At 43.1% G+C, this 26,425-nt stretch overlaps 1 protein-coding gene and 1 long non-coding RNA gene across 3 annotated transcripts; one reads left to right on the forward strand and one right to left on the reverse strand.

Moving 5' to 3' along the window:
- On the forward strand, window positions 1-4,375 carry LOC101534325 (C-C motif chemokine 15). Of its 2 annotated transcripts, none has more exons than XM_004591178.3 (4): window positions 1-200; window positions 3,344-3,403; window positions 3,783-3,894; window positions 4,052-4,375. In XM_004591178.3, the coding sequence occupies exons 1-4, from the start codon at window positions 44-46 to the stop codon at window positions 4,179-4,181; spliced, it is 459 nt and encodes a 152-aa protein (XP_004591235.2). In that variant the 5' UTR covers window positions 1-43; the 3' UTR covers window positions 4,182-4,375. The 2 variants fall into 2 exon arrangements, with proteins under 2 accessions (XP_004591235.2, XP_058531910.1); XM_058675927.1 differs by lacking the exon at window positions 1-200 and adding an exon at window positions 235-331.
- Window positions 2,074-26,369, reverse strand: LOC131482375 (uncharacterized). Its single transcript, XR_009246929.1, has 3 exons — window positions 26,289-26,369; window positions 2,834-2,928; window positions 2,074-2,240 (listed from the first exon to the last, which is right to left on the reverse strand). It is a non-coding gene; the product is annotated as an uncharacterized LOC131482375 (long non-coding RNA).
- Between the last annotated feature and the right edge of the window lie 56 nt (window positions 26,370-26,425).

Here is a 26,425-nt window from a genome sequence, read left to right on the forward strand (position 1 = left end):
TAACTTCTGCTCTGTGACTTCCTGATCCTCCTCTTATAAATGTATGGGCAGCGCTGGGGGCCTGGGGTGTCAGGGAGCAGGGTGGCCAGCAGTCCTCAGACCAGCTCTCCCTGCCCATTGGAGGATGAAGCTCTCCTTGGCTGCCCTCTCCCTCCTTATCCTTGTGACTACCCTTGGAGCACAGGCCCGGGTCATTCATGGTAAGTCTGTGAGGCTTCTATCCCCTGAGGTTCCTGGCAGCACATAGAGGAGGAGACGCAGAGGGACAGCAACCCAGCACCTGTGCTCCAACCTGCTAAGACCAGAAAACTTACTTAAAAGCAAGGGAAGGGTAGGTGCCTCTGTTTGCAGACTTTTGGTTCTTGGGAAATTGGATACAGATGATTGGTCCCCATTTGGGGACAATTAGTTCCCTTTTCATGGTCAAAATATTTTTACTTAGCTGGTGCCAGCCTATTAATTGCCAGATCAAAATAAATATAGCAACACTGTAATTGTGTAGAAAAAAGCTCATAGAACTGTGTGGGTTAGAACTGTTACAAACAATTTATTACAAAACTATCATTAGGGGAGAAGTGAGACCACCTGGCAATGACTCAACAGAACTCATTTAACATGCTATGTTTGTTTTTCGAAGATTTACCTACTTAACTAAAATGCAGAGGAACAGAGAGAGATCTTCTAACCACTGGTTCACTCCCCAGATGGTAGCAATAGCCAGCCAGAGTGAGGCCGAGCCTAAGCCAGGTCTATGATGTGGGTGGCAGGAATGCATGCACTTGGGCCTTCTTCCATTGCCTTCCCTGGACATTAGCAGAGATCAGAAGCAGAGCAGCTGAGACTCAACCTGCTGCTCTAAGGGAGTGACTAACATCACAGGCAGAGGTTCAACTACATCACGATGTTTGCCTGGCCATTCCATTCATTATCTAGCAAATGTGTATCTCCTACTATTTTAAGAGCCTTATAGATTATTTTAGATGCAATTTTTAAGGATATGAGTACTTTTATCTAGGTTTATACATATTATTAATTTCCTTTTACAAATGCAAAAAAAAGCATAGATACTTTAGATCACTTACTTAACATCACACAGCTAGTACGTGGTAGAAGTAGGATGTGAGCCAGGTAGAACATTATTGATGGGGGACTGTGTCTCAGCACAGGGAGTCCTGATGGGTTTCCACTTCAGATCCAGATCCCTGTAAATGTACGTGGGAGGGCATGGGAAGATGCCCAAGTGTGTGAGCCCTGCTGCCCTCATGGGACATCAGGATAGAGTTCCCAGCTCCTGGTTTCAAATTGATGCAGCACTGGCTACTGTAGTCATTTGGGGAACTGAACCAGTAGATGGAAGTTCTCTTTCCCCCACTCTCTCTTGCTCTGTCTTTAAGAAAAAGGAACAAATCTTTTTTTTTTTTAATTAAAATGGCATTTTAAAAAAGAGAAAGTAGTTATACAAAGAGAAGGCCATTTCAGATATATGCATATATTTTTGCAAACCCCACTTGTATAACATCAAGCCAGGAGCCTCATTAAGGGTAATTCACATGTAATCATGCAAGAAGCTACACATCAGAAATGAATCAGCAATAACGGAAATCAATGACTAGAGGAAGTTGGCATCTGAACTCTTCATTGCCAATCCAACTTATGCTTCAATATAAAAAATTCCAATTTAAAAGCTATCCCAATACGTAGTCAATTGTGGAAATAGCTATTTTAAAAAACGAAAGTGCAAAGGAAAGGGAAGGAAGGAGAGAAGAAGGGATGAGGGTTAGATTGAAGGAAGGAAACAGGGAGTGAGGGAGGGAAAAAAGGCAAGCAAACTGAAAGTAAGTTACACTTGCCTAATTAACAATTAATCCATTCATATTAAGCATTAATATTAATTTGAAAGTCTGATATACCTGATGCAAAACCTCTGAGACTAGTGAATCTTGAAATGTAGAATTTTTCAGGTTTTAAAAAGTTAATATGATATAATCCAGCAATTCACTTCTTGGTTATAGAATTAAAATTGAACCACAGTGGGTCATTGGTGACATTTAGATGTTACTTAGGATAGGCGCATCACCTATCAAGTGCCCGGGTTCAAGTCCTGGCTCCACTCCCAATTTCAGCATCCTCATGATGTGTACTGTGACAAGCAGCAGGTGATAAATCAGCTATTTGGGTCCCTACGCATTTGGAGACCTGGATTAAGTTCAAGGCTCTTGCCTTTGGCCTAGCCATCCCAGCTGTTAGAGGCAATTTGGAAACAGATTAAATAAACCATATTGTTTCAAAAAAGAATTGAAAGTCAGTACATGAGAAGATTTTTGTGCAACCATGTTCACAGCAGCATGATTCATGAAAGTCAAAACGTGAAGCAACTCAAATGTTCCAATGCATGGACAGACAAGCAACAAGTGGTGTACATGTTCAATAGCTCATACTCAGCCTAAGAGGAAGGACATCCTGACACTTGCTACAATACAGATGAACACCAAGGATATTACACTAAGTGGAATAAGGCAGTCACAAATGGACAAAACTGTATGATCCCATTCAACTGACGGAATTGAAGTAGCCAGTTCAAGGACAGAGCTAACATGATGCTGAGACCAACTGTGAGGAGGAGGACAGATAGTTAGTGTTTAATACATGCAGTTTCAACTTTGCAAGGTGAAAAAAAGTTCCACGAATGCACATTAGTAATACTTGCACAAACCTAAGAATGTATTGAATGATCCTGAACTGTCAATACATAAAAGATTAAAAGAGAAAATTCTATGTTATATATTTTTTCTATAACATGTAAACATAATGTTTCAACAAAGGTCATATGTACCTGGATATTACTCATCCTTTTCAGGGTCATGGAAGCATATTTAAGTCCAACTCAGCAATATTCCTACAGCAAACATATGCAAAGTTTCACAGGACCTGAAATAAAGAAAGATAGAAAACAGCCTCACTTCTCTCTGGGTGACACTATCCTGATGACACCGTGTTGTCAAAAACCTTTATTTCCATACTTCTGTGAATAACAACACATGTAGAAACACTGTAGACTGCATCACGTGCTGTAGATGACCCAATGGCATATCAGTGTTAGATTTGCAGTCTGTTTTCGGAGAATTTCAGGGTCGACACAACGCTTTCATCTCACAAACATTCCTAAAGTCCCTGAAGACTCTCAGATCCCTAGCAGGACAAAAAGGTATGAGTACAGATATTAAACCCAGAGGGGACTTAGGGTTCCTTTGTAGAGCCTCTTGGCCTCAGGCTGGGGATGAGTATAGACTGAGACACTGCTGCCCCCAGCAAGTTCTCCCCAAACCCTGTCTCTTTCTTACAGATGCAGAGACAAGAGAGCTCACCATGGAGGTGCACTGGCCTGCTGGGACCAGAATCCACAGTAAGTGATGGAAGCGGGTGAGTGCAGATTTGCGCTCTGGTTCCATTCACCTTATGAATAGGAGAGGGACAATGAAACAGCAGACCATCTTCAGGGAAGAAGTTGAGGGGCCATGGGCACATTTTCTCCAGGTGCCTACTAACTAGGGCTGGCCCGAGAGATTCCCCAAGTGTGTCTCTGCAGCCTACACGCTTCTGTGATGCCTTTCCCATTCGAGAAAATACCCTAGTTCTTGAGCATGGAAGAAAATAAAGCCAGGAAATAGTAGAAAGTGCAGGCCCAGGAGGAAATATTCCTCCTCCTAAAATCTAACCCAATAAATGGACAGGTCTCTTGAGAAACAGAGTTGGCCACTGAGTGACACTTCATCCACCCATAGGCTTTCACCGTCCAACTGAATGTTGCTTCTCCTACATCACACGAAGCATCCGGTGCACCAACATGATCGATTACTTTGAAACCAGCAGTCAGTGCTCCTGGCCAGCTGTCATGTAAGTGCCATGTTCTCCCACCATGGCTGGGGAACTGGGGTCCTGCAGGGAGCACCTGGTGGGTTAGTGTCAACGTAAGTCTCACCATAAGCACCCCGACAGGTGCTCCTTTTGGTTGCACTCATCCCAGTCTGTAATCTTTCCCTCCTTTCCACAGCTTTCGCACCAAGAGGGGACAACAAGTCTGTGCTGACCCCAGCAACAAGAGAGTTCAGGAGTGTATGATAAACCTGAAACCGGACTGGGTGAACAAGAACCTGGAAACTATTGCACTTGCTAGAACCTAGGCTCCAATACTCTCAGGGTTCCTTCAGGGTTCCAGAATAAACTCTTAAAGAATGTATTCTTCTGTTAAGCCTTAAAATTACACACCTAATAAAGAGAATCACTTACTTGAATTCCAAGAGGAAAAAGAAACTACAGGGATTACTGAACATTGGATGCATGTTGTTTTCAAACAAGACTTCATAGCAATATCTTTTTTTCAACATTTACTTATTTTTATTGTAAAGTCAAATATACAGAGAGGAGGAGAGACAGAGAGGAAGATCTTCCGTCTGATGATTCATTCCCCAAGTGACTGCAATGGCCAGTGCTGTGCCAATCTGAAGCCAGGAGTCAGAAACTTTCTCCAGGTCACCAACACGGGTGCAGGGTCCCAGGGCTTTGGCCCATCCTCAACTGCTTTCCTAGGCCACAAACAGGGAGCTGGATGGGAAGCGGGGCCACTGGGATTAGAACCAACGTTCATATGGGATCCCAGAGCATTCAAGGCGAGGACTTTAGCCACTATGCCACAGCGCTGGGCCCCATAGCAATATCTTAAAAGCTAAAGTCATGACTCATTCAGATCAGGGGGAAAATACATCAAATATGTATTGAACCCATCAGGGAGGAGGCCATTCAGATAATCACTGGGAGAATGGAGGTTGATGGAGTTCACTGGGCAAGACAGTAATGAGTTGGACAAAGCAGAAGGCAGATGCATAACCTGTGTACAGGGAAAGATGAAACCTGGAACCTTTAAATTAGTTAGCTAATGCTTAGAAATCGTTTACCTCAGTGCTAGACAAAAGTTTGCAAGTTCACTTGTGACTTCTAAAACCTGAGGTCTGAACTCTACCCACTAGCACTTGGATCAGAAGGCCACTTGGAACCCTGCAAGGACATTCCTGCGTGCCATTGAAGGTGTGCCAGTCAGTCTTTCATCTATTTCCAACTTTCAGGTGTTTTTCTTATTAGATAAGTGCTGAACAGATTTCTCCTCTAAAATACATCAAGTAAACCAATTCAAAATGGGTTTAATATCAAATTTGCATACATCTTCATTAAAGCTGATACATATATATTTGCCATTAGTATATCTTGGTCAAACAATAACCCAGATTTCTAAACTACAAGATACTTTTGATTTAAAAATAAAGTTTAAAACCTATGCTTAGTTTTGGTGATCTGCCTAAGAAACAAAGAGAAGAAAATTTGACAACCAAAGAAACTTTCTAACAACAAATCACATTCAGGAAACAAACAAAAAAAACTCTTGAGATAATGAAAAAAATCTACACTTATAACAGCCCCAAAGAGATTAAGCACAAATCCACATTGTCACACTCATTAAAATAGCTAATTTTTGCAATTTTGAAAGAAGCTTAGAAAATATAGTGCTTTTTTCTTTTAAGGTTTGATTATTTACTTGAATGGCAGAGCCAGATCATCAGAGAGAGACAAAGAGCGAGGGAGGGAAGGAGGAAAGAGAGAAAGTTATCTCTTCCATCTAACAGGTCACTTCTCAAATGGCCACACTAGCTCGGGCCAGGGCTGTGGGCTGTGCCCAAGGCTGCCTCCAGGTGTCCTATGTGGTTGCAGGGGCAGAACACTGGGACCTCCTGCACTGCTTTCCCAAATTATTAGCAGGGAGCTGTATTGGAAGTGGAACAACTGGGCCTCTTTCAGGTTCCCACATGAGTTGCCAGCATTGCAGGTAGTACCAACCCTAAAAACAGTGTTTTTAACCACCATTTGCTCCAAGCACATATGTCATTTTGGTCTACTGAATATTTGACTTATAATAACCTCACTCAGATTCTTCTTTCCAAATTTTGGATTATTGCAAAAGTTGAAATTTTTTCTTGGTAGTATTCATTTCAGTGGTATTACTCTGCATCTGTACTTGCACATTCACACCACCTATAGTGTCATATCCACCTCATCTTTAGACATTCTTCAAACATCGTTGAAAGTTTACTAAGAGGGTGGATGTCATGGTAGGTGCTTATTTAAACACACATACATCAAAACCTTGTCATGATTTAGTGATGGTGGTTGGTCCAGGGAGAGCATCAGGTAAACAACAATTGAAAAGAGAATGTGCAAGAGGTCCATTAAGATGCTCACATCCCTCCTTGGATTCAGTCCCTGTTGTAGCTGCCAACTCTAGCTTCCTCCTATCACAGACCTCAGGAGAGGCAGCGATGGCTCAAAAAGTTGAATCCCTGCCACTCCACATTGAAGACCTCTGGATTGAGATTCTGGCTGCCAGCTTCAGCCTGGCCCTGCCCCAGTTATTGCTGGGATTTGGAGACTGAACCGGTGGACAGCAGACCTTTGTTCACCTTCGTCTCTGAAATTATTAAAATGCAATTGCTAGAGAGAGAAAGAGAGAGAATCTGATGGATGCTATAGTAAATTGAAAGGATCTATTCACTAAAAATTAGTATTGCAGTCCTGAAAAATATATTCACTCTAAGAAATATAAAGTCTACCCACACAGATACAGTCAAATAATCTTTGACAAAAAGACAAATGACAACCCAGGCAAATGGGAAGATCTCTTCAATAAATGCTGTTGGGACAACTGGTTGATAGCCTGTAGAAACAAAAAGATAGACCCACATCTCTCACCATACACTAAGATCAGATCTAAATGGATAAAAGATCTAAACCTGCATCCAGAAACCTTCAAACTTTTGGAAGAAAATGTTGGAAATACTCTGCAAGATCTAGGGGTAGGTCCCTACTTCCTAAGAAGGACACCAAAAGCAGTAGAAATCGAGACCAAAATAAACAAATGGGACCTCATCAAACTAACAAGCTTCTGCACAGCAAAGGAAACAATCAACAAAGTAAAAAAGCAGCCCACAGAATGGGAGAAGATCTTCGTGCACTACATAGGTGATAGAGGGCTAATCTCCAGAGTATACAAAGAATTACAAAACAGCCAAAACACCAAAATAAACAAGCCACTCAAGAAATGGGCACGGGAAATGGGCAGACATTTCACAAAGGAACAATCCCAAATGGCAAATAAACATATGAAAAAATGCTCAAGCTCCTTGGCAATAAGGGAAATCCAAATTAAAACATCAATGAGATACCACCTAACGCCAGTAAGAGTGGCTCACATGAAAAACACCAACAACACTTGCTGGTGAGGTTGCGGGGGAAAAAGGAACCCTACTCCACTGCTGGTGGGGCTGCAGATTGGTACAGCCTCTATGGAAATCAGTATGGAGAATATTCAAACAACTCAAAATCGACATACCGTATGACCCAGCTATAGCACTCCTAGGAATATATCCAAAAAACTTGTTTTATGAGAAACCAACATGCACTCCTATGTTCACAGCAGCACAATCAGTAATTGCAAAAACATGGAAACAACCAAAATGCCCATCAGCAGAGGATTGGATAAGAAAGCTATGGTTCATCTACTCCATGGAATACTACTCAGCTATTAAAAAAAACAAAATGCAGTTCTTTGTGGCCAAATGGGCCAAACTGGAAACCATAATGCTAAGGGAAATGAACCAATTCCAAAAGGTTAGATACCACATGTTTGCCTTAATTTAAGATGATATGATGTTAAGCGTAACATGTTATGTTATGGATATTATGTCATATGTAGTATATAAACTAAAATTGAACTGTGAATGGGGGGTCACAGAAAGTGGTTAAGAAATCGCATTTATTTTTTAACATGTTGACTGCTCAATACCGTGTCAATTAATTCCATAACGATGCTAATTGTTGCAAATGGTATATTAGTGCTTTTATTTGACCGGGATGATACTCTGCTGTCTCTGCCCTCAGACCAGAGAGGGTCTACCCAATAAGTAGTTGGACTTGACTGGACTATAAGATGTTGGACTCTATGCTTGGCATATACTTGCAAAGAGGGAATTTCAACTGAACTTGAACTATGGTTATGCAACAAGGTGGAGGAACCCACCATGGGGGTGGGGTGGGGGGAGAATCCCAGATTCTATGTAATTACAACACAATGTAATTAACGAATAAATTTAATTAAAAAAATAAAGTCTAATTCAGATTTCTTTTTTGTACATTTTATTATCATTTTATGATATGATTTAAAGTCTAATTTAATAAGTGCTTTTTGAACTGTTGAATTAATAAGTAATAAATTATCATCACAATGGAAATTGGAAGATCCTCGACTGCAAGGAGAATCCCACTATGAAGGGCCTTCTAGAAACACAGACTTTGCAGCTGACCCTAACCCAGGAGACACCACTGGGAGATTCAGTGTGAGGGATCTCACAGCCAAGTTTACATGTTAGAGTCTCCTTTCTGGTGGACACCCCTGATTCTAGACTTTGAGGTACATCAGGGTCTAGGATGGAGTAGTTGGGCTTTGAGATGACCAGTGTCAGGGAGATGGCCCATACCCTATTGGTACACTACACCTCTGTGTCCACATGGTGGGCTGGACTGATTGTTACCGGCTCATTCCCATCAGTTGAGATTCACAACATAAAGATGCAAATGGTCAAGGACAGTGTCCACTACATCCCCGTGCTGAGCCACAGCCCCCATCCCAAGGTCTGAGTCAGGACTTCAGCGCATGTCTAGAGGGAAGACTCGCCTCACGTATGAAACATGCTTTCTCTGCCCATTTCTTCCTTTTTTTTTTTTTTAATGATTACATTTTGTTTTGTGACACAGTTTCATAGGCTCTGGGATTCTCCTGACCCCTCCCCATTCCCTCTCCCCATGGTGGATTCCTCCACCTTGTTGTAATATTACAGCTCAAATCCAGTCAAGATTCTTTCATTGCAGGCATATACCAAGCATAGAGTCCAGCCTCTTATTGTCCAGACACATTCAACGGTTTCTTGGGGAGACCATCTCGGATCTGAAGGCAGAGCTGGCAGAATATCATCCCGACCACTTAAAAGCCCCAACATAACATCAACAACAATTTACAACATTATGGAGTTAATTGACATGATATTGAGTAACCAATATGTTAAAAAAAAATTGCAGGTTCTTAACCACATCCTGTGGCTACTTGATTGACATTTCAATTTTAGCTTATATACAATCGACTTCTATCCACCTTAAAGTGGCTATAGGGTACTATTCAGCTGCCTCGTGTCTATTTTCATTTTAGTATTTAGCAGTTTATAGTGTTGAAGCATAATTTTTACTCAACTTGGCAGATTTTAGGATAGTCCAAACTGGCTTATAACTCTAACAAGGCATATGTCAACAGTTTAGGTGCAGAACAGTTTTAGGAGGGGTGTGCAGAGAAATCTTCAATGTCTCTACCCATTTCTACTAAAACCCTAGGAAATCCCACGTAATCTCTACTCCCTATTTCCTGTTGCGTTCTCCCCTTGTTCCCCTTTTTTTAGAGAAACAACATTATTAAATGACTAGTAGATAGCAAAGGACAGCATATGTGACCCTTGTGCTGTGACTTCCTGCTCATTCTCTTCTTATAAATACCTGGGGATTCAGGTAGCAGCAGTGAGGCCCAGATCCCGCAGGCCAGCTCCTCTGCCCATTGGGAGGATGACACTCTCCATGACTGTCCTCTCCTTCCTCATTCTGGCTGCTAACCTTGGAGTCCAGGCCAGCAACGTATTTGGTAAGTCCTGCCAGAATTCTTACTGGTGGCCAAGTGTGTGGTGACCTAGGATCAGGGGAGGATATGTTACTCTCTAGGGACAGTACCTCAAGATGGTTATGGAACTTATTCTAGATCAGCAGTGGAGTGTGGACTGCTTCTGTCTTTGTTCCTGGGGAAAAACGCAACATAAATTATTGGTCCCATCTGAGCTCACTATGACCATGGCCAGAATTATTTGTTGTTTCCTACTAACTGATATTTTAATGAGGTCACGAGATCGTTAACTATAAATTTGGAAAAAGAAGGATACGTTCCTATGTTAAAACTCTTCTGCATACAGAACATAAAATTTCAGAGGAAATGGGACCAGCTACTTGAGTCATCCATCTGCAGACACTGCCACAGGTACCATATATAATTTATGTTGATGACTGGGTCTTAATACAGAAAGGTCAATGCCACTGCAAATAGGTCACCAGCTCACATTTCTAAAGAAGCTGACACTTCTGGCACAGGCCATGTGAAAGTACTGAGCTTCGGTCAGGAGCAAGGCAGGAAGTAAGGGCACCTTGCACCAGAGCCTTCATTGGAGTCTAAGCAGGCAGGAAAAAGGACCAGAGATAGTTTAACATGGACTAATGTGAGTCCAGTGGACTTGGGGATCATGGGATGGAATCTAACTCCCTGGTTGATTTGGGCCAGGGAAATAGAAGCTTGGTGCTGAGATGGACATGAAGATGGTGGCAGGGCACAAGGGCTCAGCATTTCTTGGTTTTAATCCTGTACTCTGCGGAAGAGTTGGCAAATCCAGCATGGTTGTGACCTCTTAGGTTGTCAAAGTTTTTAAGATGTCAAATATTGTAAGATACAGAGAATAAACCCCAGGATTAAAACAGTCATGTGCTCATTGTAGTGTTGGATTACACAAATGCTTATCCAGGACTCTCACATACTAGGAGGCCACTATTTGAAGTGCCTTATGGGCCACCAGCAGCTTGATCCCTTCTAACCCTGTGGGCAGGAATTAGGTTGAACAGATGTAAAGGTGCCTTTCTCTTTGGAGGAAAAAAAAAAGCAGTTGCATATCAGCAATTATCTCTGGTTGTGTCAGTTGTTTTTGTTATTTATTTAATTTCACAAACATAAACATGGAGGCACAGAAAGCTTAGAAAAATTGCTCCTGAAGACTGGGTGACACTGTGCTGATGACACTGTGTCGACAACACCGTGATTCCAGTGTCCTGTGAATCCCCACACTGTCATTTGCTCTAGACATCACAGTAGCATATCCATGTGAGATCTGAGGTCCATGGCTAACTTTTCAGAGCCAACACAATGCATCCATCTCACAGCTTCCAAAGGACTCTGAACATCCTCAGATAACTAGCAGAATAAAAGGGCATGAGAGCAGGTATGGGACCCAGACAGGACTTGGGGTTCCATTATAGAGCCTCTTCGCTTTGGGCTGAGGGTGAGTACAAACTAAGACATTGCTGCCTTCCACCAAGGTCTCTTCCCACTCTGTCTCTCTTTCAGAATCAGAGAAAAAACTAAGTATCCAAACATCTTCACTTCAGTCGGCTAAATATTGCTGCTTCACCTATACCCCACGAATCATCCAGTGTGCCAACATGATAGATGGCTTTAAAACCAGCAGTCAGTGCTCCTTAGCAGCTGTCATGTAAGTGCTAAGCTCACCCACCCCACGCTGGGGACAGGCAGCCTGCAGGGTCTTGGGAGAGCACATGACAAGTGATAGGGGTGTCCAGACAAGGCCCACCCATGACAACCTTGCACCTGCTCTCCTTAAAGGGAACAGCAGAACATCCAGAATGAGAAGCTCGCAACAGACAGAGGGGTCAGGAGGAGGGCTGGTGGGAATCAGGCAGAAGGCAGTCCAAAGAACCTCAGTGAGTCACCAGGGAGTCTCAGGGCTGAGGGAGGGTCTCAGAGAGGGAAGGAAGGGCAGGTTGTGCTGGGTGGGGACTCGGAGGGGCAGCAAGGTTGGGGCTCCTCTTCACATTAGCTGCACACACCCCAGTCTCCAATCTTCTCCTTTTCCCAGCTTCCGCACTAAGGATGGGCAGGTGGTCTGCACCAACCCTGCACTCAGTGAAGTTCAAGCATGTATGAAAGAACTGAAGAGTCAAAACAACAATGTGTTCTATCTGGATAAACTGCCATCATCAGGGCTGGCATTCAGAGGGGAAATGCTTCCAGATCCGCCTGACAAAGTACCTGGAAAAGCAGCAGAGGATATCCCAAGTCCTTGGGCCTTTAAATCTCAAAGGCAGATCCAGAAGAATCCTCTGGTGTCTGGCTTCAGACTGGTCCAGCCCCAACGGTTGCAGCCACCTGGGGAATGAACAAGTGGGTAGAAGATCTCTTTTCCTTCTTCCTGCTCTCTGTAACTTTGCCTTTCAATAAGTAAATCATTTTTTAAAATAAGTAAATAAATAATTTTAAAAGGCCACCTGTGGCACAAGACACTATCCATGGACTTTAAACTGAGATATTTCCTTAAGAAGAGATGGGAGTTCCCATCACCCCAGCTCCAACTCTCTTGCTCCAAACCTCCTCCTATCAGTTTCATGGCCTGAATTAAGTTTTTTCAACAGTGTATTCTGGGGGGTCAAGGTGGTGCAGGCTAATGCTCTGCTTATAGCACCTGCATGCTATATGGGCACCAACTTGAGTGCTAGATAACCACATCTAATCCAATTCCCTTCCTAGAGCCTTAGAAGGCAGCCATGGAAGGCCCAAGTCCTGGGGCCTCTGCACCCACATAGGAGACCTTGAAGACACTCGTGGCTTTGGATCACTTCAGCTCTGGTTATTGCAGTCCTTTGTGGAGTGACTGGTGGATGAAGATCTTCTTTATATCTCTACAAATCTCTCTCTTCCTCTCCTCTTGTCTTTGTAAATCTGCTTCTCAGATAAAAGTAAACACATCTTTTAAAATAATGAATTGCTCTGTTTTGGATTTTAACATTAATGCATCTAATAAAGAGTATCTAGCCTCACTTTACTTCAATGTTAAGTGGAATAGACTGAAAAAAAAAACTGAGTGGATAGCTGAAATTCAAAGAGATGAGACACAAGTTCATCTTATGTTCCATCTGTTCTATTGAAGCACTTAAACATGAAGCCTCAGCTACTGTTTCCCATCCAAGTACTAACCAGGCCCTTTCCTGCTTAGCTTCTGAGATCGGGCAGGTCAGGGTGGTATGGCCGGAGACAGCCTCAGCTACTGTTTCAAAAACAGTTTCTTTTCCTCTATCATTTACTCAAGTCACACCATGTTTTAGTTCACCTACTATGGGAGCCATGATATCATGCAGATTCTAGCTTTCTCATAATTTTTCCTGTTCGATTCTCCTTCTATTTAAAAACAAGAAAACCTATGTTCACTTCCTATCCCCCTGTGTTTGCACTTGCAGACTCAAGCCAGTTGTCTCATGGCAACTCCATCTTATACACACTCTTCAAGGACATGCTGAGTTCCTGTTGTGGGTTAAAAAATATTTTTGGATCATTCAGCAGCAGCAGTCACGTTAGGATTTTCACCTATCACATGGCTAGTTCACCGAACTTGCTTCCTTGTCCTTGAACTCACTCTTCACTATGCTCACTACAACCTGAACCACTTCCTACTGTACTAGATGGCTGAAACCCTGGAACCAGGCGGGCACAATTGTTCTCAGGTTTAGCCAATCTGATTCCTCCCTGCTGACTTCTGAGCCTGGTGCATTTGTTGAAAAAAAGCAGAAGTAAAGAGTACTGCACCCAGATGACAATGCTTGAGAGGGAGTGGCAGGGCCCATTTCCTGTGACCAGGGTTCACAGTTAGCAGTTGTTTGACCAGCATCCATGCTGCTGGCTCCAGGGCAGGATATTGGCTGTGGCACAGATGCTGTTTTCTCTAAGTTTCTACATACATCATTGCAATGAATTATTTTATTTTTTTAAATTCACCATAGTCAATTTACTGAGTCTAGCCCATGGACACAAATAATGAGCTTTCTGAGACTCCAAAGGAAGAAAAACTTCTAATCTTTAAAGTTGAAAAACAAATAGTTCAGCTAAATGTAATTGGCCACATTCACAATCCTTCACTCATAATGATATAGGTATTCATTATCTTCCAGCACTCCATACAATGTAGTATTTCAGAGCCAATTTACTTCTTATTTCTTTGAGAGAAAGTTAGCAAACATTCTTGCAATAGACTTTCAGGCACTTATTTTGATTTTCTTGGCATCTTTTGAATTGAGATATTCTATCAGAACCTGCCTAAAGGTGTCTTTTTCATTACCTTGTTATGTTCTGAATTTGTCATTCTTGGGGAGATAGAACTTGTCAATGTGCTGGTTCACACCTCTCATGTCAGCTACTACTGCAGCTGCCTGGCCTAGGCTGGGAACGAGGAACTCAATCCATGTCTCACAAATGGATGGCAGAGACTTAATCCTTTGGGTCCTCACCTGCTGCCTCCCAGAGTCCACCAGAGCAAGGAGCTGGAATCAGAAAGTAGACCTGAGACTCCAACATAGACACTCCAACATGGAACACAGGCATCTGAACCAGTGGGTCCAATGCCCATCCCTCACAAGAAGGGTGAAGCCCTCCTTTGAGCAATGTAAACATGCCTTCCAGGCCATTCATGTGCAGGTGGGCCTAGGCCCTTGCTGAGCCATGGTACTATAGGAACTGCTGGTTTACCAACAGGCAGGCCAGCTGCTAAATCCTGATAGAGAAGAATGTCTTTGTGTATCTCTGTCTTTCAGAGATGCTATTCTTTCTCCCCTTAGGACCTCGGCACAACTCAGAGTAAAATGTCCTCAGTGGTGAGATGGGGGGGAGTGTTTAGTCTGGCAGGTAAGAGCCAGTCAAGATGCCACCCCCTAGGCCCAGCGTGACAGCCTAGTGGATAATGTCTTGGCACTGCACGCGTTGAGATCCCATATATGGGTCCTGGTTCATGTCCTGGAGGCCCTGCTTCTCACCCAACTCCCTACTCATGACCTACAAAAGTAGTTAAGGACAGCACAAAGCCTTGGGACCCTGCATCTGCATGAAAGACCCAGAAGAAGCTACTGGCCCCTGGTTCCTGGCTTCAGATTGGCTCAGCCTCGGCCATTGAGGCCACTTGTGGGGTGAATCAATGGGCAGAAGAGCTTCCTCTCTGTCTCTCCTCCTCTCTGTATATCTGACTTTCCAATAAAAATAAAATCTTAAAACAAAAAGATGTCACTTCATATCAGAAAGTCTGGGTTCCAGACGTGGCCTTGCCTCCCGAATTCACAGCTTCCTGCCACTGCAGACTCTGAGAGTAGTTGAATCCCTGCCACCCATGTGAGAGATCCACACTCAGCTTCCCATGGCTGGCATTGTCCAGCCCAGCCCCTTTCCCCATCATTTCTCCCATACAAGTGTTGCCTGCCTTAGAGTAAAAGTAATAAATAAAACCTCATTAAAATAAATATGGCATTTTGAACAGAGAAAGAAGTTAAAGAAAGATAAGGCCATTTCTGGTATTTAGAATAAAACAGTCATTTTGGTAAGAAAGTGTGACACCTGCCAAATGACTCCACCTAACTCATCTAAACTTTTAATTTTTTACCTGACATATATCAACTTATTTATTTGAAATGCAGAGTGTCAGTGAGACAGAGATCTTCTATTCTCTGGTTTATTCCTGATTTTTGCAGCAGTCAGGGTTGGTGCAGGCCTAAGCAATGTTTCCCATGTGGGTGTCATTGGGGTCCTCTTCTGCTGCCTTCCCAGGAGCATTAGCAGAGAGCTGGATTAGAAGCACAGCAGCTGGACTAACCTGGTACTCCATGTGGGTTACTAACATCGCAGACAGTGGCTCAATCCACTGCACCGTGATGCTCACTCAATCATTCTATTTCTTTTTCTTTTTTTTTTTAAGATTTATTTATTGTTTCTTCCAGGTCTCCCACACAGATGCAGGGTTCCAAAGCTTTGGGCCATTCTCCACTGCTTCCCAAGGCCACAAGCAGGGAGCTAGTTGGGAAGTGGAGAAGCCAGAACACAAACCAGAGCCAAATAGCATCCTGGCACTTATAAGGAGAGGGTTAGCCAATAGAGCCATCATACCAGGCCCTCCATCATTCTCTTAAGCTAAAAAGTGCAGATCTTGTACTATTTTAAGTGCCTTAAAGATGATTTCTCTTAACAAACCTACAGAATAAGTATTAGATCCATTTTTGGCATAACATCAGGAATTATACAGAGGTCTGTATACAATTATTAATTTAATTTTCAAAATAAAAAAACTAATCATAGATACTTTAGATAACTTTGTTAACATCTCACAGTACATGGTAGAGGTAGATGTGAGCCAGGTAGGAAGTCATTGAGGGGCACTAGTGTTATGGTCCAAGAAGTCCTGATGTTTCCACTTCGCTGTTAATGGACATGGGAGAGGGTGGGAGGATGGCCCAAGTGTGTGGGTCCAGCTGCCTATATGGGACACCAGGATCGAATTTCTAGTTCCTGGTCTCAAATTGACACAGCACTGGCTATTGTAGTCATTTAGGGAAGTGAATCAGTAGAGAGAAATTGACTCTCTGTATCTCTTTCTTTCCTCTTTTCTCCCTCTCTTCCTCTTTCTCTGTTGCTCTGTCATTAAGTAAAATGAACAAATAAACCTTTTTAAAAGTTACAATGGCAGGCCTGGTACAGTAAACTAGGAGCTAAAGTCCTTGCCTTGCATGCACCAGGATTCCATATGGGTGCTGGTTCTAATCCCAGTGTCCCTGCTTCTCATCCAGCTCCCTGTTTGTGGCCTGGGAAAGCAGTCGAGGACGGCCCAAAGCCTTGGGACCGTGTACCCATGTGGGAGACCTGAAAGAGGCTCTTGGCTTTGGATCAGTTTCACCCTAGTGTTGCAGCCACTTGGGAAGTAAATCAGCAGATGGAAGATCTTCCTCTCTGTCTCTCCTCTCTGCATATCTGACTTTTCAATAAAAATAAATGTGTAGAAAAAAAAAAGCTAAAATCACAACTCATTCTAATGTGGGTAGAAAATCTATCAAACATGTGTTGACTGCATCAGGGAAGGAACCATTTGCAGCTCATTAGGGGAACAGAGGCTGATGGAGTTCACTGGGATGACACTCAGAAATGAGCTGGCGAGATGTGCATGGGCGACATGCGTATTGAGGCCTAGAGAGACCATCTAGTGCCATGGATTACAGAACAAATTAGACGACTCTTCCAGCTTTGACAGCAATTATCTGGGCAAGTGGAGACTCTGATATAGACTGTGTCAGACAATGTAGCTTGGAAGGATTTCTTCAGCCTTGGAACAACAAAATCAACAGCATCTCATAATTATTGAAACCACTTGAACAGTGCCCTCTGAACATGCTCCACACTGGGGACCCTAGGATGACACTGTAGCCATCCCACATTCCTGGGTACTGATGCACTTGGGTTGCTGGGTGCAGCCCTCTCTCATTCTCTCCTACCTTGCTCAATGCACAGGTAGAAAAAAAAGTTGGAAACATTTATCTCATCTACTTTCCCCGATCAACTCTCACCACCCAAATCAGTGATCCACATTGGCATCCATCCTTTTCAACTACGTAAAAACCACCAAAACGAAAATAAATTTTAAAAAATGAGCTGACCGGACCCAGCGCCGTGGCCTAGTGGCTAAAGTCCTTACCTTGAACACGCCGGGATCCCATATGGGCACCGGTTCTAATCCCGGCAGCTCCACTTCCCATCCAGCTCCCTGCTTGTGGCCTGGGAAAGCAGTTGAGGATGGCCCAAAGCCTTGGGACCCTGCACCCACGTGGGAGACCCGGAAGAGGTTCCAGGTTCCCGGCTTCGGATCGGCACAGCACCAGCCATTGCACTCACTTGGGGAGTGAATCATCAGAGGGAAGATCTTCCTCTCTGTCTCTCCTCCTCTCTGTATATCTGACTTTGTAATAAAAAAAAAAAAAGAGTTGACCAAAGTAGAAAGCAGATAAATAACCTGTATATAGGGCAAGACAAAATCTGGAACCTTTAGATGATTTAGCTACTGGTTAGAAATCGCTTGCCTTGGGCCCAGCGTGGTAGCCTAATGGCTAAAGTCCTCACCTTGCATGTGCCGAGATCCCATATGGGTACTGGTTCACGTCCTGACAGTTCCACTTCCCATTCAGCTCCCTGCTCATGGCCTGGGAAAGCAGTAGAGGACAGTCAAAGCCTTGGGACCCTGTACTCAGGTGGGAGACCTGGAAGAAGCTCCTGGCTCCTAGCTTTGGATTGGCTGAGCTCCAGCTATTGTGGCCACTTGGGGAGTGAACCATCAGACAGAAGATTTTCCTCTTTGTCTCTTCCTCTCTGTGTGTCTACCTTTCCAATAAAAATAAATAAATCTTAATAAAAAAAGAAGCAATCACTTGCTTTGGTGCTAGACTGATGTCTTTAAGTTTATATATAACTTCTGAAACCTGGGGTCTGATCCCTACCCACTAGGACATTGATTAAAAGGCCACTCCCCTACAACTCAAGGATCCCTGACCAGGGACAGTTGGATGACATTCCTGTGTGCCACTGAAAGTGTGCTGTCAGCCTTTCACCTATAGCCAAGGTTTAGGTGTTTTTCTTCCTATATGTAAATGCTGAAGAGATTTCTGCTCTAAAATACAACATCAAGTAAATTAATTCAAAAAGGGGTTGATATCAGATTTGCATACATCTCCATTAAAGCTGATACACACGTATTTGCCATTAGTACATCTTGGTCAAACCATAGCCCAGAATTCTAAACAAGATACTTTTTAACTTAGAAATAAAGTTTAAAACCTATGCTTGGGCCCGGCGGCGTGGCCTAGCAGCTAAAGTCCTCGCCTTGAACGCCCCGGGATCCCATATGGGCACCGGTTCTAATCCCGCCAGCTCCACTTCCCATCCAGCTCCCTGCTTGTGGCCTGGGAAAGCAGACGAGGATGGCCCAATGCATTGGGACCCTGCACCCGCGTGGGAGACCTAGAAGAGGTTCCTGGTTCCCGGCTTCGGATCGGCACAGCACCGGCCGTTGCGGCTCACTTGGGGACTAAATCATCGGACGGAAGATCTTCCTCTCTGTCTCTCCTCCTCTCTGTATATCTGACTTTGTAATAAAAATAAATAAATCTTAAAAAAAAAATAAAATAAAACCTATGCTTAGTTTGGGATGATATGCCTAAGAAAGCAACAGAAGAAAAACTTTTAATAACTAACAAAAAACTTTCTAATACTGAATTGCTGTTAGGAAACAAATAGGTAATAATGAAATTCACCACATTCATTAAAATGGCTAATATTTATGTTTTGATAGCAGTTCAGAAAACACTGGGTTTTTTTAAGGTTAATTTATTAATATGAAGGTCAGAGCCCCCCACCCACACACAAACAGAAAAGAGAGAGAAACAGAGACACAGAGATTATCTTCCATCTATTGCTTTACTTAAATGGCCATAGCAGCTGGAGCTGCAACAAGAGCTTCTTTTAGGCCTCCCACGTGAATGCAGAGCCCAAGTATTTGGGGCAATCCTCTACTGCCCTTCCATTCATCAGAAGGGAGCTGGATTGAAGTAAAGCAGTTGGGACTCAAACAGGTTCCCAGCTTGGATGCCCACATTGCAGGTAGTGCCAAAGCTAAAAACAGCGTTTTTACCAGTATTTGCTGAAAGGAAATACATCATTTTTGTCTACTTAATACTTGATCTCTGATAACCTCAGGTTCTTATTTTCCTAAATTTTGGATTATTAAAAACTTAAAATTTCACTTGTTAACTGGAAGAACTATTTGTCATCATTTTGATGGCATCATCCTACATGTTTTTTTTTAAAGATTTACTTTATTTTTATTACAAAGTCAGATATACAGAGAGGAGGAGAAACGGAGAGGAAGATCTTCTATCCGTTGATTCACTACCCAAGTGACTGCAATGGCCGGTGCTGTGCCGATCTGAAGCCAGGATCCCAGAGCTCTTCTAGGTCTCCCACACGGGTGCAGGCTCCCAAGGCTTTGGGCTGTCCTCAACTGCATTCCCAGGCCACAACAGGGAGCTGGATGGGAAGTGGAGCTGCCGGGATTAGAACCAGCGTCCATATGGGATCCCGGCGAGTTCAAGGCGAGGACTTTAGCTGCTAGGCCACGGCACCAGGCCGATCATCCTGCATCTATACTTGCACACTCACACCACTTGTAGTGTGGTATCCACCCCATCCTTAGAGGCATCTTTAAACCTAGTAACCGTACATCTAAAAGGTTATTAAGAGAGTGTGTTGCACCATTTGTGTTCACTTATACACATGCAGACATACCTTGTCCTGATTCAGAGGTGGTAGTTGGCTTCAGGGAAACCTCAGGTGACCATATCCCTCATTACACTTGAGTCCCTTTTCTAGCTCCCAACTCCAGCTTCCTCCTAACACATACCCCAGGAGAGGCAGTGATGGCCTAAGAAGGTGGGTCCCTGCCACCCCACCACACTGTGCCAAGAAGACTCCTTGCATAATTTGATAAATAGGAATGAATGTAACACAAAACCTGTGACTTATCCACTAGGAATTACTACCGGAGTCAGGAAAAATGTATTGATTCAGTCTAAGAGAAATAAAGAACAAAGTTTAACTTAATAAATGCTTCCTGACTATTAAATTAATAAGTAATAAATTATCATCTCAATGAAAAATGGAGGAGCCATGAATGCAAGAAGAACCCCATTCTGATGGATCTTCACTGGAAGACTCTGTGTGAGGGCTCTCACGGCCAAGTTTACACATCAGAGCCTCCCCTCTGGTGGTCACCCCTGATTCTAGACTTTGAGGTACATCTGGGTCCAGGACAAAATGTGTAGGTATTGAGATGACCAGTGCCTGAAAAGATGGCCCATGCCCTAGCCCATGCTCACCAGCAATGTGTCCTCATGGTGGGCTAGACTGATTGTTACTGGCTCATTCCCATCTGGTTGAGATTCACAATAGAAAGATGCAATGCTCAAGGACAGTGCCCACTACATCCCCGTGCTGAGCCACAGCCCCCATCCCAAGGTCTGAGTCAGGGGTTCAGTACATCTTTAGAGGGAAGACTCTTCTCATCTATGAAACATGCTTTCTCTGCCCATTTCTACTGGAACCTAGGAAAATCCCGAGTTATCCATATTCCCTACTTCCTGCTGCATTCTCTGCCTTGTTCCCCTTTTTCAGAGAAAAGAGCATTGACTGCTAGAAGGCAATAACAACACTGTAACCCCTACACTGTGACTTCCTGATCTTCCTCTTTTTATAAAGAGCTAGGGAGTCAGGGAGTAGTGAGATCTGGAGCCCGCAGCCCAGTTCTGCCTGTCCACTGGGAGGATGACACTCTCCATGGCTGCCTTCTCCTTCCTCATCTTGGCTGCTGATTTTGAAGTTCAGGCCAGCATCCCATTTGGTGAGTCCTGCCAGAATTTTTACTGGTGGCCAAGTGTGTGGTGACCTAGGAGCAGGGGAAGACATTTTTTGCGCTTCAGGAAATACACTCTGGCCCAAATAAGAACAAGACAGCAGTGAGATGTTGACCTGCCTCTGTCTTTGGTCCTGGGAAAAAACTTGGCACAGATGATTAGTCCCATTCAGGTCAACTGGAGAGGGACAGATTTATTTTCCACTTACTTTTAGCTCATAATTTAGCTAGATCATAGGATGACTAATTACAAAATTGTGAAAAGAAGGTTACAATACCATGTTGAAATGCTTCAGCATACCCAATATAAACAACCACTTTGAGAAGTAATGGTACCATCCAGGTAAGTCATCCATCTGAAAATACTGTCCCATGTGTATTTCATGTATGTTGGTAACTGGGTAATACCATAGAAAGGTCAATGTCACTGCAAATAGGTCACCAGCTCACACTTCCCAAGGAAGGTGGCACACCCTGCCACAGGTCACGTGGCAGCACTAGGGTTTGGTCAGGAGCAAGGCAGGAAGTAAGGGCACCTTGCACCAGAGCCTTCATTGGAGTCTAAGCAGGCAGGAAAAAGGACCAGAGATAGTTTAACATGGACTGATGTGAGTCCAGTGGACTTGGGGATCATGGGATGGAATCTAACTCCCTGGTTGATTTGGGCCAGGGAAATAGAAGCTTGGTGCTGAGATGGACATGAAGATGGTGGCAGGGCACAAGGGCTCAGCATTTCTTGGTTTTAATCCTGTACTCTGCGGAAGAGTTGGCAAATCCAGCATGGTTGTGACCTCTTAGGTTGTCAAAGTTTTTAAGATGTCAAATATTGTAAGATACAGAGAATAAACCGCAGGATTAAAACAGTCATGTGCTCATTGTAGTGTTGGATTACACAAATGCTTGTCCAGGACTTAGTACATGAGAATGTACTAAGTGGCCACTATTTGAAGTGCCTTATGGGTCACCAGCAGCTTGATCCCTTCTAACCTGTGGGCAAGTATTAGGTAGAAGAAACGTAAAACTGCCCTTCTCCTTGGATGGAAAACCAAAAAGCAGTTGCACACCAGCAGTTATCTCTAATTGTGCACATCCTTTCTTTTTTTTTTTTTTCATTTCACAAATAAAAACACAAAGGCATAGGAATCTTAGATAAATTGCTCATAATAAGTGGTAGGTACAGAATATAGCTCATATGCTAGTTACAAATAAAAAGACAGGTCAATTGAGATCTTCACTTTTTTAATGAAGCATTTTAAAAAGCACTCAATTTGGGCTTGTGCTGTGGCACAGCATGTTCAGCTGAAGCCTGCAGTGATACCAGCATTACATATGAATGCCAGTTGAAGTAGGCTCCTTTTTCTTCCTCCCCTTCCCTCTCCTTCACTTCCCTTCCCTTCTCTTCACTTTCCTTGTCACACATTTGGGAGACAGGATGGATTTCCAGGCTCCAGCTTCAGCCTGGCCTAGAATCCACTGCTGTGGTCATCAGTGAATGGACCAGTAGATGCAACTACCATCATTCCCGCTCTCTCTGTAACTATGCATATGAAATATATAAGTAAATACTTTTAAAAGTACCCAACTGTCTTATTAGATGAGCAATTTTCAAGGAACAGTTTAAAAATGCACTTGCCTTCCTAATAAGCATAATTCAAGCCACTTGCTAGACCCTTGAAGTTAGAAAAGCTTTGGAATTCAAAACTGTCTTTTTTTTTGAAACAATGTTACTTAAGTAAACATTGTCTCACATCTCTAATGGGGCTTACAAAGTATATGCTAATCAACTTCAGCTGTACTTCCAAGAAAATGTAATAATATTTACAGAAAAGGAATAAAGATTAAATATAGACTTTTTTTTCACTGAGTAGTATTGTACCTGTGCTGATGAAAAACCATTTTCTTTCTAGAATCCTGAAGATCCTGATACCCATAGAGACACAGTAGACTGCATCAGGTGATTGTAGATGCCCAAGCGTATCTGTATTAGATTTAAAGTCCACATCTGGCATTTCAGAGTCAATAGAATGCTTTCATCTCACAAACATATTCCAAAAATCACTTATCTCTTACAGATCTAGCAGAACAAAAAAGCAGACAGGGAGGTATGGGACCCAGACAGGACTTGGGGTTCCATTATAGAGCCTCTTCGCTTTGGGCTGAGGGTGAGTACAAACTAAGACATTGCTGCCTTCCACCAAGGTCTCTTCCCACTCTGTCCCTTTCCAGATAGAATACATGTAAATGGTGTCTATGAGGCATCACTTCAGTCGGCTAATTCCTGCTGCTTCACCTACACGGACAAAAACATTCGGTGCGCCAACATGATAGATTACTTTGAAACCAGCAGTCAGTGCTCCTTAGCAGCTGTCATGTAAGTGCTAAGCTCACCCACCCCACGCTGGGGACAGGCAGCCTGCAGGGTCTTGGGAGAGCAGCACATGACAAGTGATTGGGGTGTCCAGACAAGGCCCACCCATGACAACCTTGCACCTGCTCTCCTTAAAGGGAACAGCAGAACATCCAGAATGAGAAGCTCGCAACAGACAGAGGGGTCAGGAGGAGGGCTGGTGGGAATCAGGCAGAAAGGCAGTCCAAAGAACCTCAGTGAGTCACCAGGGAGTCTCAGGGCTGAGGGAGGGTCTCAGAGAGGGAAGGAAGGGCAGGTTGTGCTGGGTGGGGACTCGGAGGGGCAGCAAGGTTGGGGCTCCTCTTCACATTAGCTGCACACACCCCAGTCTCCAATCTTCTCCTTTTCCCAGCTTCCGCACTAAGGGTGGACAGGTGGTCTGCACCAACCCTGCACTCAGTGAAGTTCAAGCATGTATGAAAGAACTGAAGAGTCAAAACAACAATGTGTTCTATCTGGATAAACTGCCATCATCAGGGCTGGCATTCAGAGGGGAAATGCTTCCAGATCCGCCTGACAAAGTACCTGGAAAAGCAGCAGAGGATATCCCAAGTCCTTGGGCCTTTAAATCTCAAAGGCAGATCCAGAAGAATCCTCTGGTGTCTGGCTTCAGACTGGTCCAGCCCCAACGGTTGCAGCCACCTGGGGAATGAACAAGTGGGTAGAAGATCTCTTTTCCTTCTTCCTGCTCTCTGTAACTTTGACTTTCAATAAGTAAGTCATTTTTTAAAATAAGTAAATAAATAATTTTAAAAGGCCACCTGTGGCACAAGACACTATCCATGGACTTTAAACTGAGATATTTCCTTAAGAAGAGATGGGAGTTCCCATCACCCCAGCTCCAACTCTCTTGCTCCAAACCTCCTCCTATCAGTTTCATGGCCTGAATTAAGTTTTTTCAACAGTGTATTCTGGGGGGTCAAGGTGGTGCAGGCTAATGCTCTGCTTATAGCACCTGCATGCTATATGGGCACCAACTTGAGTGCTAGATAACCACATCTAATCCAATTCCCTTCCTAGAGCCTTGGAAGGCAGCCATGGAAGGCCCAAGTCCTGGGGCCTCTGCACCCACATAGGAGACCTTGAAGACACTCGTGGCTTTGGATCACTTCAGCTCTGGTTATTGCAGTCCTTTGTGGAGTGACAAGTGGAGGGAAGATCTTCCTCATTATCTCTGTCTGTCTCATAAATATGTATGTGTGTATTTCTCTCCCCTTTTGTTTTTAAATCTGCTTCTCACATAAAAATAAACATATCTTTTAAAAACTGTATTGATTTATTTTGGTTATGATGTTAACACATCTAAGAAAGAATATTCACCTTCGATTTACTCCAGTGTTAAGTGCCATAAACTGAAAAAACTGAGTGGATAGCTGAAATTCAAAGAGATGAAACACAAGTTCATCTTATGCCCCCTCTGTTCTACTAAAGCAGTTAAGCTTGAAGCCTAAGCTACTGTTTCAGAAAACAGTTTCTTTTCCTCTATGATTAGCTCAAGTCACACCATGTTTTGGTTCACCTACTATGTGACTCATGATGATACCATGCAGATTTTGGGTTTCCAATAATTTTATTATGTTCAATTCTCCTATTTGCCAAAGCAAAACCAATGTTCACTTTCTATCCTCCTGTGTTTGCACTTGCAGATACATGCCAGTTGTCTCACAGCAACTCCGACTTAGACACACTTTTCAAGAACATGCTGAGTTCTTGTTTCAATTTAGAGGAATATTTTTGGATCAGCCAACAGCAGTCACGTTAGCGTTTCCACCCATCACATGCCTGGTTCACTGAACTTGCATCCTTGTCCTTGAACTCACTCTTCACTATGCTCACTACAGCCTAAGACGCTTCCTACTATACTAGATGACAGAGGTGCTTTCTGAGCCTTTTCCAACTTTAATGTTTTCTTCTCTCTTTTCCAATGATCTGTAATTTTCCTCATAGAGGCCTTCAGCTTTATTTTATTAGGTTTATTCCAATATACTTAAGGATCTTTCCTGCTTTTTTAAAGGGATTCTTCTGGCTAGTTGTTTTTCAGCACTGCAGTTTTTTTGTGAACACGAGAGCCCCTTATTTATATTCATTGATGTTGTACCCTGCCACCTTCCCAAACTCTTAGAGGTTCTAATAGTCTCTTTATTGAGTCGTATGGTTCTCCTATGTATAAAATCATGTCATCTACAAACATAGATCATTTTACTTTCTCTTTTGCAATTTGAAATCCTTATTCTTGCATAATAGCGCTAGTGAGGAATTCTAGCCCAATGTTGAATAGTAGTGGTAATAACAGACATCCTTGTGTTGTTCCAGATTAAGGAGAAATCTTCCACTCTTTCCCTGATCTGTATGACTCTGGCATTAGGTTTTCAATCATTCATTTGTTTAACTGTGTGATAGAATATTCCTTCTATACCGATCCTGTTTAGGGTTTTTTGGGTTTAAAACATCCAGAGTTTCAACATTGCAAGGTGAGGAAAATTCCATGAATGGGCAATAGTAATAGTTCTACAGATATCTGATTGTATGAAATGTTTGGGAACTCTAGAGGTATACATGATTAAAACAGAAAATTCTATATTATATATTTTTCTATAACAGGTAAACATAATGTTTCAACAAAGGTCATTCATATATACCTGGATATTACTCACCCTTGACGGTGACATGGAACCACACTTCAGTCCTACTCAGCATTATTCCTACAGCAAGCTCATGCAAAGCCTCACTGGACCTGGAATAAAGACACACAGAAAACAGCCTCAGTTTGCTCTCTGGGTGACACTGTGCT

Source organism: Ochotona princeps, chromosome 17, assembly GCF_030435755.1.
Source record: "Ochotona princeps isolate mOchPri1 chromosome 17, mOchPri1.hap1, whole genome shotgun sequence".
Lineage (NCBI taxonomy): Eukaryota > Metazoa > Chordata > Mammalia > Lagomorpha > Ochotonidae > Ochotona > Ochotona princeps.

Excerpts from the sequence above, each read along its gene's own strand:
- LOC101534325 (XM_004591178.3), top strand. The coding sequence starts at position 44 with ATGGGCAGCGCTGGGGGCCTGGGGTGTCAGGGAGCAGGGTGGCCAGCA. Across the intron at positions 201-3,343 it reads ACAGGCCCGGGTCATTCATG|ATGCAGAGACAAGAGAGCTC; the intron begins GTAAGTCTGTGA and ends TCTTTCTTACAG. Across the intron at positions 3,895-4,051 it reads TGCTCCTGGCCAGCTGTCAT|CTTTCGCACCAAGAGGGGAC; the intron begins GTAAGTGCCATG and ends TCCTTTCCACAG.